This window comes from Schistocerca americana, chromosome 1, assembly GCF_021461395.2.
Source record: "Schistocerca americana isolate TAMUIC-IGC-003095 chromosome 1, iqSchAmer2.1, whole genome shotgun sequence".
NCBI lineage: Eukaryota > Metazoa > Arthropoda > Insecta > Orthoptera > Acrididae > Schistocerca > Schistocerca americana.
Genome location: NC_060119.1, coordinates 616985851 through 617000974, shown reverse-complemented (window position 1 = coordinate 617000974; position 15124 = coordinate 616985851). Strand labels below are relative to the sequence as shown.

Here is a 15124-nt window from a genome sequence, read left to right as displayed (position 1 = left end):
ATAAAGTAAATAATTCTATAAGGGTTTCTGAAACTGAGCAGATAGAATTATATCAGTTATTAATTAAAAATAGGCATATAATTTCAGAACAACCAGGCAAGGTGATACATTTGCTCTGGGTGAAACCACATGAACCCATGAAGATCAGGCCATATCCAATAGCATTAGCAGACATGATGCAGTTAGAATAGAGTTACATCGTATGGTGGGATGGGAACTGTTGAACAACGCAGAAGTGAACATTGCAACCCAAGAGTAATAGTCAAGAGGAAGGAGAAGTCTGTTCATCTGGTTGTAGATGCTGGGAGGATAAATATAATAATTCTAAGGGAAACAGGCAATCCCAAAGATATAGATGAAATGAACCTAGGTTTCAAAAATGAAAAACTATCAGGATCTATGGACTGACCGCCAAATTTTGCCAGGTCCCATTAATAGTGGAAAACGAAAATATACCAATTTCCTATGATTCTTCAGTTTCTCCTGGCATATTTGTTGAATGAACAGTCCCTGGGTGTACAGCCGGTTGATAGTGTCCAATGGGCACAATATTTCGGCGATCAGACATATCGCCGTAGTGAGGTGCGCCGACGAACTGAGCTATTGACGGCGCGTAGCCGACTATCCTCTGCCCCCCTCCCCGAAGCCGCTCTGTCTGCGGTGCACGGCCACAGCCGCGCATCGGCGTCATCGGTTGCAGATACATTAGCGTCGGCGTCTGTGCTGACACTGATGTAAGTTCTCTGTACGCCCTGGTCGCCAGATCGTTTTCGTTGCTGAGAGTCTTCTTTATTAAAGTCAGTACTGATTCCCAAGCCATGCTGAGATTGTAGCTGCACTTTCGGTTGATGAGATCGACCCTGGTACGAATTTATGTGGCCTCTCTAACGATGCTGTCCCAGTATTTGGAAATCTGTGCCAAGATTTTGGTACGTTCGTACTCCATCATGCGATTCTCGGACAAACAGTGCTCTGCGACCACTGACCTGTTGGGATACCATCAGTCGAGTTTGCTTAGTGTTTTAGGCAACGGTCTTCGATGGTGCGCTCTATCTGTCCAATATATGTTTCCCACATTGACATGGAATCTGGTATACGCCCGTCTTCCGCAACCTATGTAGATGGAAGAAGCCACGCAGGAAGAGGCAGCCCCTGCCTTTATACCTTACACTGGCCCACTATTGGGAAAAACTTGACGCATATTGATGAAGCGCCAAGTAAAATCTGTCTTTTGCCCGCCCAATAAAACATGAGCGTTATTGGAAAACGTCAAAGACGGTCTCAGTTTGTGGAAGGTCGACAGCTGACGGTGATAGGGATTTTAATAAAATAAAAATAGTTTGAGTAATAGTAATTTACTCTATTACCCAGACAAGTCTCTCCCATTGTACGTTGTCACAGACAGCGCAGTCTGTGGAATAGCTGCTGCTCTGTTTCAGAGGAAGTTAGTGGATGGAAAGATGGAACAACAGAGCTTATAATTTGCTAGTAGGATGCTAACAGAACATGAGCGGTCCTATGACAGATCAGAGAAGGAATTACCAGCAGTGGTATGGGGATTCTTTAAATTTCACATGTATTGCAAGGACATGAGACCATTGTGACGACAGATTTTAAGGCTCTTAGTTACTTACAGAACTGTAACCTATTGAATGAAAGGCTCACTTGGTGGGCGATGTTACAAAGGGATGTTTTTCTGCGGGAAGAATGAAAATAATTAGGAGTGACAACTGTGCTGGCCTGAGGAATATGTACAGTCCCTCAGCCGCGAGGTGTAGCCGCGCGGTCTGGGGGACCTTGCCACAGTTTGCGCGGCTTCCCCCCCCCCTTCCCCCCCCCCCCCCTCGCCTCCCGTCGGAGGTTCCAATCCTCCATCGGGCATGGATGTGTGTGTTGTCCTTAGCGTAAGTTAGTTTAAGTTAAATTAAGTAGTGTGTAAGCCTAGGGACTGATGACCCCAGCAGTTTGGGTCCCATAGGAACTTCCCACAGATTTCCAGATTTTTACAGTCCCTCATAAATTATGTGCATCTGACTGTGGATATTATGGGGCACAAAAATTTGTAGGACTGTTATGGAACTATGTAATGCTTAACAGCAAGGATTGTAGAGTGCGGAAGCAACTAGGTGCATGTGACACGGGCCAAGTCAAGGGGAAATGCAGAACACCTTGCACAAAAATGTGAGAGAACTTCTTGCAATTGAAGTGTTCAGCCCATTTCCAACCTGTAGGGGTGGACAAAAATACCTTCTGCTTGTTGTAGATATGTTTTCCAAACATGTAAAGTGGTATGGAATGAAAAAGTTCATCATGATAAAGGAACGGGAGTCTTAATTTAAGGACCTAGGTCAGCCAAAGACAGCGCTTTCTGACAATCGATCCCAATTCTTCTCGAAAGCATGGGAAAATTTCATGGAGCAGGCAGACGTGAAGCAAATCTCAGTTTATCACCCAGCAGGAAATCCGGCTGAGGGGTATATGCACGAACTTGGACGTTTGTGCTGGACTTACTGCAGCCGCAGAAGCACCACCTGGGCAGAATATGTAACCACATTTGAGGATGTGATGAACAGTGTGAAAAATAATGTTACGGGGTTCACACTACATGAACTGATGTGAAATAAGAAGGCAGCCCACCTATAGCTGAGGCAGTGAGTTTCCCACCAGGTACACCTGTCTCAGAACAAGAGAGACAGAAATTAATTGCGAAGCAAATGGCAAGAAGGGCATCACAGAGGAAACGTAGGCAGACTGTAGGTATATCCCAACGAAGTTCAAGGTTGGTGACCTGGTGCTAGGAACAAAGGAACAATCAAAGGAAATAGAAGGCGAGATCAGAAAGCTTTTTGAACTCTACCATGGCCCGTTTGTTGTAGTAAGCTGTCTTCACCCAAATGTCTATAGGTTGGAGCACCCCAAGTCACAGAGACAATTGAGACCCACGAATGTGACAGAGTTCTGGCAGTACAAACAACCAATGTAATGAGTGGAACGTAATTTTGATGATACGAAATACACTCCTGGAAATTGAAATAAGAACACCGTGAATTCATTGTCCCAGGAAGGGGAAACTTTATTGACACATTCCTGGGGTCAGATACATCACATGATCATACCGACAGAACCACAGGCACATAGACACAGGCAACAGAGCATGCACAATGTCGGCACTAGTACAGTGTATATCCACCTTTCGCAGCAATGCAGGCTGCTATTCTCCCTTGGAGACGATCGTAGAGACGCTGGATGTAGTCCTGTGGAACGGCTTGCCATGCCATTTCCACCTGGCGCCTCAGTTGGACCAGCGTTCGTGCTGGACGTGCAGACCGCGTGAGACGACGCTTCATCCAGTCCCAAACATGCTCAATGGGGGACAGATCCGGAGATCTTGCTGGCCAGGGTAGTTGACTTACACCTTCTAGAGCACGTTGGGTGGCACGGGATACATGCGGACGTGCATTGTCCTGTTGGAACAGTAAGTTCCCTTGCCGGTCTAGGAATGGTAGAACGATGGGTTCGATGACGGTTTGGATGTACCGTGCACTATTCAGTGTCCCCTCGACGATCACCAGTGGTGTACGGCCAGTGTAGGAGATCGCTCCCCACACCATGATGCCGGGTGTTGGCCCTGTGTGCCTCGGTCGTATGCAGTCCTGATTGTGGCGCTCACCTGCACGGCGCCAAACACGCATACGACCATCATTGGCACCAAGGCAGAAGCGACTCTCATCGCTGAAGACGACACGTCTCCATTCGTCCCTCCATTCACGCCTGTCGCGACACCACTGGAGGCGGGCTGCACGATGTTGGGGCGTGAGCGGAAGACGGCCTAACGGTGTGCGGGACCGTAGCCCAGCTTCATGGAGACGGTTGCGAATGGTCCTCGCCGATACCCCAGGAGCAACAGTGTCCCTAATTTGCTGGGAAGTGGCGGTGCGGTCCCCTACGGCACTGCGTAGGATCCTACGGTCTTGGCGTGCATCCGTGCGTCGCTGCGGTCCGGTCCCAGGTCGACGGGCACGTGCACCTTCCGCCGACCACTGGCGACAACATCGATGTACTGTGGAGACCTCACGCCCCACGTGTTGAGCAATTCGGCGGTACGTCCACCCGGCCTCCCGCATGCCCACTATATGCCCTCGCTCAAAGTCCATCAACTGCACATACGGTTCACGTCCACGCTGTCGCGGCATGCTACCAGTGTTAAAGACTGCGATGGAGCTCCGTATGCCACGGCAAACTGGCTGACACTGACGGCGGCGGTGCACAAATGCTGCGTAGGTAGCGCCATTCGACGGCCAACACCGCGGTTCCTGGTGTGTCCGCTGTGCCGTGCGTGTGATCATTGCTTGTACAGCCCTCTCGCAGTGTCCGGAGCAAGTATGGTGGGTCTGACACACCGGTGTCAATGTGTTCTTTTTTCCATTTCCAGGAGTGTATATACATTTGTTAAATTGTACAAATTTGGGTTAATATTTTGGGAGTTATTTTGTCATGTGCCTGTTGGTTTAATTTTTTTTCAGGTGGTCACTTTAGCATATATCTGTGAGCTTAGTTTAAGAATTTTGGAAGGGTAATTTTTAATATGGGAATATGTTTATTTAAGTGGTAATATTTATTGCGTTGCCTACATTCAAGAATTCTGGAGGGGATAGACATATCGGGAGAAGAGAATTGCGGAGTAACAGATGTGAGGTACAGCTAATAGATAACTTAAGACTGGGCGTGCTACGAGCCACAGTATGATAGGATAGGGAAGAACGTTGAGGAACTCAGTGGATGAAATTTTACTTACTGCTATTTTGGAATGTGACAACTACAGATGCATTCTTGTGTCGCTGGCACTTCTTGTCACTCTCTAAGCTTCTTTTTGGCGCGTGGCGGTGAAGTTTATAGTTGAGATGGGATTGACTGGTCAGAGGATGGGAATGAAATAGCATACAATAAGTTTTATGAATTGATTAAAATAATTTTTGTAGTATATAGTTTTCAATCTGTATGTTCGTGGGTTACTTTATTCAGTGTGGTTAGATGATTTGCGCTTTTCTGTTCTTGAATAGAACAAGCTGTTGCTACCGAAATGAAAAATCTGTACCTAGCATGCATTCCTTGCACACACAATCATCTTTCCTAAGCTGTGTTAGTTTTCGCCCTGAAACTTAGTTTGATCGCGTGAAGTCTGGATGGCAAACGGGGTGAGCTTTTAATCTGACCGATCCTTGGATACCAGACGCTTCTGCTGACAGGAAATGGATTGTGTAATTTTTGTTTCTTGCTAGTGTCATGCCAATTGGCTGGCAGGAGAGTTTGGAAAATTGCTCCAGAAGTATCAGCTGCATCACATTTACAATGAGGCACGTATGAAGACAACGAAAGGTGTTCCGTAGTGTTTGTGCAAATTTTTACAATGAAATTAGTAAGTAAAAGTGCGATGTTAAATTGATGGTGAAACTTGTCCACAGACATTAATTTATTCATTTATTGTTTGACAGAGAGGGTAATGTTATTCATATCTGTTTAGGAGAATTATGTTTAGATTAAGAGGGAAAGTGCTGCTGTATAAGTTCATTTTTAGATTCATTTCGTTAAGTTCTTTTGGTTTTTGTGTGGATGTTTTTGGGGTAAATTACTTCTAACAATTCAGTACTGTGTCTGGTACTACTTGCCAACAACATTTCCCATGTATCGAGATCATGTTTAGTTAGTAGCATCTTTGGAAAGGAACGCACACCAAGTTTCAGTCATATTGATCTATTTCTTTGTGTTTGGCATTCGTGTGAATCAAGGAAGTCAAGTGATTGTCAAAAAATGGAGGAAAAAGAATTTCGTGTAGTGTATAAACAGTACTTTATGAAAGGCAAAACGCCTCAGGAGACTGAAGAGAAGATTGATAAACGTTATGGTGACTCTGCACCTTCGATTAGAACAGTTTTTAAGTGGTTTCAAAATTTTCGGAGTGGCCATATGGACACAAGTGATGCTGAACGTTCTGGACGCCATGTGGAGGTTATGACTCCAGAAATCATTGATAAAATCCTTTATATGGTGATGGATGACAGAAGAGTTAAGATGCTTGAGATTGCTAGTACTGTAGGCTTCTCGAATGAACGGGTATATAATATTTTGCATAAACATTTGGACATGAGAAAGCTATCCGCAAGATGGGTTCCACGATTGCTCACACTTGACCAAAAACAGAATCGTGTGAAGTGTTGCAAGGATTGTTAGCAGCTGCTCAGGAAGAATCCGTAGGACTTTAAGGGTCGTTTTGTCACTGTGGATGAAACATGGATACATTGCTATACTCCTGAGACCAAACAACAATCTAAACAATGGGTTACCAAGGGAGAATCTGCACCAAAAAAGGCGAAGACCATTCCTTCGGCCGGAAAGGTTATGGCGACTGTCTTCTGGGATTCGCAAGGGATAATCCTCATCGGCTATCTGGAAAAAGGTAAAACTATTACAGGTGCACATTATTAATCGTTATCGGATCGTTTGAAAACCGAGCTGCAAGAAAAACGCCGGCGATTGGACCGCAAAAAAGTCCTTTCCATCACGACAATGCACCATCACACACCTCAGCAGTTGTGGTTGCAAAATTAATGGAAATAGGATTCAAACTCGTTTCACATCCCCCCTGTTCTCCAGACTTGGCTCTCTCGGACCACTATTTGTTCTCCAATTTGAAGAAATGGCTGGCGGTACAAAGATTTTATCCAAATGAAAAGGTGTTTGCAGCAGCTAATAGATATTTTGCAGACTTGGACAATTCCTATTATTCGGAAGGGATCAACAAATTAGAACAGCGTTGGACGAAGTGTATAAGTCTAAAAGGAGACTATGTCGAAAAATAAAAAAGGTTTACCCCAAACACGTAAGTAGTTTTTATTTTTGCACGGACTTTTCAAACGCCCCTCGTATATACAGGGTGTCTCACTCAAACCTCCCTGATTTCAAGGACCCAGGAGAGAAAAAGCACAGTAAAAAATACGACAATGAAAAATGCACCACATTGTAGAGCATCTCAAAGAATTTATATTCCTACGTCAGAAGTGCCAAGTATCGTCGCTAGAGTGCAGCATGGTCGCATAAAGTGAAAATAGGGATTCCACAACAGCGAGCGCAAGCAGTAGTGTGGGTTTCAGTAACAAAATCGCCGATTACTGTGCAAAGGAATTATCGTCGTGTGCATGAATGTGATCCACCTGATGTGAAAACAATAAAGGAGTGGTATAGGAAGTTTTTGGCAACAGGAAGTGTTCTGAAACATTCTGGCGGTGCACACTACGGAGTTTCAGAGGAGACAGTGGGGGACATCAGACAAACGTTTCTCAGAAGCCCACGTAAGTCAATTTGTCAAGCATCTAGGCAACTTGATATACCTCGTTCAACATTGCATCGTGTAGTTCACCAGCGTCTTCGTATGTGTGCAAATTCTTCAACATCTGACGCCGTACGACAAACCACGCCGACAACAATTTGCTGCGGATACGTTGCCGCGCATTGATATATATGCCAGCTTCCTGGAAATATGCTTATTCTCAGATGAGGCAACCTTTCATCCAACACGAAGGGTTAATAGGCATAATGTTCGGATTTGGTGTTCGGAAAATCCGCAAATTGTCATTGAACATGGTCGTGATAGCCCTACACTAAACGTCTGGTGGGGGCTAATGCATGACAGGATAGTCGGACCGTTCTTCTTTGCGGAACAAGCAGTGAGTGGGTCAGTGTATATGGACATGTTGGAGCAGTTTGTGTACCCTCAGTACAAGACTTGCAACCCAACATCATTTTTCAACAAGATGGAGCTCCGCCGCATTGGTCAACGGCTGTTCGCAAATTCCTGGATAGGAAATTTCCCAATCGTTGGATCGGACGCGGAGGACCCATTACCTGGCCACCACGTTCACCCCACATTACGCCACTTGATTTCTTCATGTGGGGATTCGTGAAGGACGGCGTGTATGCGACCAAAGTGGACGATATTCCTACGTTGCGACATCGTACCACTAATGCGATTGCAACAATAACAGAGGAAATGTTACAAAGAACTTGGCAGGAAATTGAATATAGACTCGATATTCTTTGTACTTCAAATGGTTCACATGTAGAGGTGTATTAACGATAAGTAAATAAATTCTTTGAGATGCTCTATAATGTGGTGCATTCTTCATTGTCGTATCTACTGTGTTTTTTTCTGGTTCTTTGAAATCAGAGAGGTTTGAGTGGGACAGCCTGTATATTAGTTGTTTATTTAAGTTCGGCTTTAACTTTTTGTGGCGGCGTTCGTAGCGACAAGCAATTCGCTGTAGAAACGGGTTACGAAGTCACCGCCACACTTTTAATAGCGGGCCGACCGGTCCGCTGGAACAGTGTACAGAAAGATGAAAACCCAAACACTCTGATTAAATAAAAGTCGGTACTTATCTTTATTAACGAAAATACAGAAACACAGTAGTGAACTCCGTGTCTACAGAAATCTGTCTAGTTCGAGTCGGAGCGGCTAGGTCAGCGTCGGCTGACGACAAACAACAACTCTCCTGCGATGAACACACAACTGACTAGCAAGTACACAATTTGGTGGCGAGTATACAACTGAGCGGCGAATACAGAACTGTCCTAGCGCTCGCGACTCCAGCGCTTAAGAAACCAGAAGCCAGCGGTGGCGCGCGCAGACTTGCGGCGATTTCCTGTCTCGCTGGCGCTGCTTATGCGGACGGCGTCCGGACTTTGATGCTGCCAACCTTTTGGCAGCGGGCTCGGGTGGCATTACTGGCTAGGATATAATATAACTATTTGTTTTATCTAAGGTTACGATTTGTATTTATCTTCCTAAAGCGAGTCTCATCATTTGTTAGTGTGTATTCTTTTATTGTTTGAGGGTGCTGCCTCGCGTGTGATTTATGTTCAGAGTTGATTGCGAAACACGCGAGTCTACCTTGGTGATTGCAGCCGTGACTTCCGGGCCGCTACCTTGGCGGCATTCTGCCAAACGCCCGAGCTCTAAGTTATTGCCGCGGCGGGGTTTTGCCGCGTCGTCTGTTCAAAAATGGTTCAAATGACTCTGAGCACTATGGGACTTAACATCTGAGGTCATCACTCCCCTAGAACTTAGAACTACTTAAACCTAACTAACCTAAGGACATCACACACATCCATGCCCGTGCAGGATTCGAACCTGCGACCGTAGCGGTCGCGCGGTTCCAGACTGTAGCGCCTAGAGCCCCTCGGCCACTCCCGCCGGCGCGTCGTCTGTCACGTCTAGCAAAAGTTGAGTAGTTGTCTTGTTCCTTGGAGCTATACCTGGGTTGAGTGATTGCTGCCAGATTTGTGGGCTGCGGAGTTTAGCGGGGTTAACTCATAAACTTTTGTAAATTACTGTTAATAAAAGAAGAGCGTTCAAATTCTCTAGTAGCTGTTCCTCATAAAATCGAATGTGCTCTGTATTTGGTAAATGTTGTTTCCCTTTACTGATCTATTCAAATTTCATTCCTACTGTTCATAAACTCAGATGCTTTGTGTTTATTGAATACTGTTTTCTTTCGTTTATATCGGTAAATTTCAGTAGTTTGTCGCTTTATATGTCACTATAATTCTGATGGTTTTCATGTTGTTATTAATCCGGAATTTAATCGATCAGTATGTTTTTCTTAAATAAGTGTAAATTGGTGAAAATGACGAACTATCTGATGGATCTCCCTTCCACATGTTGAGGTTTGATCCTTTCCTATCCTGAACCTGTTACCTGCGTTGCATAAAGATCATAAAAAATAACCTAAATTACAGGTTCAGTCCCCAGATGGAGTAGAAATTCGTTGTTCCTTACGTGAAAACTTCCAGTAAAGATTATTTCATCGCACAATGCGACGTTCGGCTTTGCTAAGTTTGGCTCTGTATACGCTTTGTCTTCAGGAAACTTCTTGGGCAGTGGCAAGTGCCAGATACGACTCAGGAGTGTAGCAGAGTGGCTCGCGGGAGCGGGCGACTGACCTGCAGGAAGCGCATCCTCCGCTTGCCGGCCGACCAGCCGGTGATGTTACACTCGCCAGAGCGCAGCACCAGCCGCCGGCTGGCCGCGTCGGAGTCGCGGATCGCCACCCCGGTGTACACGGCGTCGCCTGCTCGCCTGCGAACAACCGACCGTCACACAGTCAGCACGAGAAACAGCTACACCACTCAAACCAGGACTACAAAATCTAAAGCCTCGTGTAAACTTTAGTTAGACGCGCTCCAGTTCTGCCGCTGACAGGCTGGACTCAAGAGTGCGTCTCGCACAATGCGGAGAAGGTAGAAGAATTTAGTGGTTCACATCAGACATCAATTCTACCGGGTGATCAAGAAGTCAGTATATATTTGAAAACTTAATAAACCACGGAATAATGTAGACAGACAGCTAAAAATTGACACACATGCTTGGAATGACACGGGGTTTTATTAGAACAAAAAAAAAAAAAAAAAAAAAAACAAGGTATTGCTAGACGCGTGAAAGATCTCTTGCGCGCGTCGTTTGGTGGTGATCGTGTGCTCAGCCGCCACTTTCGTCATGTTTGGTTTCCCAGGTCCCCAGACCTCAGTCCGTGCGATTATTGGCTTTGGGGTTACCTGAAATCGCAAGTGTATCGTGATCGACCGACCTCTCTAGGGATGCTGAAAGACAACATCCGACGCCAATGCCTCACCATAACTCCGGGCATGCTTTACAGTGCTGTTCACAACATTATTCCTCGACTAAAGCTATTATTGAGGAATGATGGTGGACATATTGAGCATTTCCTGTAAAGAACATCATCTTTGCTTTGTCTTACTTTGTTACGCTAATTATTGCTATTCTGATCAGATGAAGCGCCATCTGTCGGACATTTTTTGAACGTTTGTATTTTTTTGGTTCTAATAAAACCCCATGTCAGTCCAAGCACATGTGTCAATTTGTACCTCTCTATCTACATTATTCCGTGATTTATTCAGTTTTCAAATTTATACTGACTTTTTGATCACCCAGTATTTTATCACACATATAATTTTTCTAGTCGACCGCACTCACTTAAATCACATAATAGTTGTTACTTGTTACTTTTTCAAAGATTTATATTCATTTGGTATTTATTCTGAAGAATGTGGAATTAAAACAAGAATTGCTATTGCATGACGAGAATATTTCAAATAGGGTCATCAACGTTACAATCAGTGTCAGGGTGTGAATGGTAATTGTTTATAATGAAAGAGTAATGTACGTGTGATGAACAATTAACCACTGTCTCAGGATTGAAAAGACTATTCATATGCAGAAACGTAGGAACACCTGATTCATGTCTTTTGACAGCACCATCCATCAGATTTGGTTCAACAGTGCAACTAGGGTAAAGCACTTGGGGCGCGTGCGTTAGCGCCATTTCTCTGAGGAGCATATATGTGATGGGTGAAAAAATTGGAAGAGGAAAAGTAAAATTGTGAAGGGGCACGGCAAAGGAGGCGGGGCAGGATGGACAAGGAGGAGGAAGAGGTACTGGAGGGAAAGCGATGGAGGACACTGAAATAGAAGTGTAGTGATGTATGAAATGAAATCATACGGAGGTACGGATTCGACTGTATTCAGCAACTAATCCTTAAGACCTACTTCCCCATGGTACAAGTCCACTTTTGTTTTTGGCTCTTTGATGGAACACTTTTGTTGCACCATGTGACCCACTGCAGCGAGGATGTAAAGAGTATGTTTTACATTAGTTGTTTTTTCAGTAATAGCTTTCTAATGATGGCCAATGAAAAAGTTATTAATTACTGTTTCAGAGTATGTAACGTCGAACAATGAGCTGTTCCGTTTTTCTGTATTGTACCCTCCAAAAAAAGAAATAGGTAAATCTATATGCCGGCCGCGGTGGTCTCGCGGTTCTAGGCGCGCAGTCCGGAACCGTGCGACTGCTACGGTCGCAGGTTCGAATCCTGCCTCGGGCATGGATGTGTGTGATGTCCTTAGGTTAGTTAGGTTTAAGTAGTTCTAAGTTCTAGGGGACTGATGACCACAGCAGTTGAGTCTCATAGTGCTCAGAGCCATTTGAACCATTTTTAAATCTATACGTTGGTCTCCGCCCCCATATGATGGCTGTCTGAACCTACAAGCGAAAATTGAGGCACAGGAGAGCTGAGTAAGTTCGATTGTGAAGGCAGTTCGACTGAAAATGGCACTGAAACCGTTAATAAGCTCGCCGACGACGGAACCTTATTAATCAAAAATGGTTCAAATGGCTCTGAGCACTATGGGACTTAACATCTGTGGTCATCAGTCCCCTGGAACTTAGAACTACTTAAACCTAACCAACCTAAGGACATCACACACATTCATGCCCGAGGCAGGATTCGAACCTGCGACCGTAGCAGCCGCGCGGTTCCGGACTGTGCGCCCTTTTTAATCGAAGAATTTTCTACGGCTAAAATCATTGAAGGATCTAACGCCAAATTCTTCTGAAAATCTCAAGGTACCATATCACATGTGGCATCGGAGTGTTTCGGTCGACTGCACGCGACGCTGCACTCATGCCGCTCCAAAATCAACCGAGTGCAATAATTCGAGATAGCCGCCAGCTCTGCTACGTCAGCGGTGTGGAGGAAGCGGTCCGACAGACGTCCGCGCCCGGACGCATAATGTTTATATCCTCATGTATTGACGAAAGAAAGAAAGGTTTCTGATGGGTAGTAATTACAACCATGTTTTTGACCACATACATACATCAATATTCGAGGGCCGTTCAATAAGTAATGCAACATTTTTTTCTGAAAGCAGGTTGGCTATATTCTGGATTCCAACACACCATATTATTCCCGACTCTTTTCGCTACAAAATCCTATTTTTCAACATAATCTCCGTTCAATGTGACGGCCTTACGCCGCCTTACTGGGGGGTCCTGTATGCCTGCATGGTACAACTCTGTTCGTAGACGTCGGAGCCAACGTCATGCTGCATTAATAACTCCCCCATCATACATGCGAAGCGCATCATTCATTGAGCCGAAAAGAGGGAAGTCGAAAGTTGCGAGATCTGGGCTGGAGGGTAAATGAGGAAGAACAGTCCACTGAAGTTTTCTGATCTCTCGGCAAGCAGACTTGCGTGAGGCCTTGCGTTGTCGTCCAGAAAGAGAAGTTCGTTTGCATTTTTGTGTCGACGAACACGCTGAAATTGTTTCTTCAACTACCTGGGGGTAAAACAATACTCTTCACACTTGATAGTTGCAGGATAGTTGAAGGAGGATAGGAAACAGATTAGCCTCTGCGGAAGCCTAGAAGACCGTCGCCACGACTTTATCGGCGAGGAGCGCAGCTTTGAACCTTTTCTTTGGAGAAGATTTGCGCGGCGCCACTCCATGGATTGCCGTTTCGTTTCCAGTTCGAAGTGATGAACTCATGGTTCATCGTCTGTGATGGTGTTTGACAAAAAATTGTCAAGATCAGGCTTGTAAAGCGCAAGGAATTCTGTACTGATGGACCTTCGTTGCTCTTTCTGGTCTTCTGTTAGGTGGCGGGGAACCCAGCAGTCAGACACCCCTTTTGAGTACCTCAACTGGTGGACTAGCGTGCCAGCGCCACCAACAGAGACGTCCAGTTGAGCAGCGAGGTGTTTGACTGTGGTCCGTCGATCATCTCGAATGAAAGTGTCCGCACGTTCCAACACTGAAGGCGTCACAGCAGTATGCGGCCAATCGGCACGTGGAATATCGGGCAGCTTTGCTCGACCATGTTGCGGTGATGACAGACTCCTCACCCAATGACTCACCGTACTTTTTTTCATTGTCATGTCTCCGTAAACATTCTGCGAGCACCACGACTGTCTGCGACACCCTGGTTTTTCGCCACGAACGAAATATTAAAAATCCTGATTGGTGAGCGATGAGTATAGAGACGGAGGTGCGTTTGAAGGTCACTTTTGTACGTTCTTCCTGAAACCTTGAAAACCGTGGCCGCCAGTACAAAATTTAACCGCATTCAATTTCCTACAAAACGGGTCTTTCCTATTTTTCTGTAGGGCTAATAGTTTGCCCGCAGCTGGCGAGAGAATAAAAAAACCTCGCATGTTGTTTTTGAAGGACAAATATCTACATCTACGTCCACACAGATACTCCACAAGCTACCTTATGGGGCGTGGCGGAGGGTATCTTCTGCCACTACTAGTCATTTCGTTTCCTGTTTCATTCGCAAATACTGCGAGGGAAAAACGATTGTCTATGTGCCTCCGTATGAGCTCTAATTTCTAGTATCTTGTCTTTGTTGTCCTTACGCGAACTGTATGTTGGCGGCAACAAAATCGTTCGGTAGTCAGCTTCAAATGCCGATTCTCTAAATTTTCTCAATAGTGTTCCTCGAAAAGAAGGTCGCCTTCTCTCCAGGCATTCCCATTTGAGTTCCCATAGCATCTCCGTAACATATGTCGTTCGAACCTACCAGTAACAAATCTAGCTACCCGCCTCTAAATTGCTTTGATGTCTTCCTTTAATCAGACCTGGTAGGAATCCCAAACCCTTGAACAGTACTCAAAAATCGGTCGCACAAGCGTCCCATGTGCGGTCTCCTTTACAGATGAATAAGGCCTCCTTAAAATTCTCCCAATAAACCAAAGTAGTCCATTCGCCTACTCTATCGCAGTTCTCACAGGCTCTTTGCAATTCATATAACTTTGCAACAACACGCCCAGACATTTAAACGACGTGACTTTGTTAAGCAAGGCACTAGTAATGCTGTATCAGAACACTACGGGTGTGATCTTCCTATTCATCCGCATTAACTTACGTTTTCCCGCATGGAGAACCATTTATCATACCAACTACAAATTTAGTCTAAGTCATCTTGTATCCTCCTACAGTCATTCGACTTAGACACCTTACCGTATACTACAGCATTATCAACAAATAACCGCAGATTGCAGCCCACCCCCTCCACCAAATCATTTGCGTATTTAGAGAAAAGCAGCCGTCCTATCACACATCCCGGGGGCTCTCCTGACGATACCCTTGTCTCTGATGAACACTCGCCGTCCAGGACAACATACTGGGTTCTATTACTTAAGAAGTCTTCGAGACACTCACTATCTGTAAACTTACTCCATATTCTTGTACCTTCGTTAACTGCCTGCAAT

General features: G+C 45.2%; 1 protein-coding gene across 2 annotated transcripts in view; it reads right to left on the bottom strand.

The window, feature by feature from the left end:
- Positions 1-15124, bottom strand: part of LOC124625433 (ATP-sensitive inward rectifier potassium channel 8-like) — a 137839-nt gene that overhangs the window by 72594 nt on the left and 50121 nt on the right. For both annotated transcript variants that reach the window (XM_047149170.1, XM_047149171.1), the window contains exon 2: positions 9997-10132. In XM_047149170.1, the coding sequence (XP_047005126.1) occupies positions 9997-10132 (136 nt within the window). The remainder of the gene's footprint in view (positions 1-9996; positions 10133-15124) is intronic.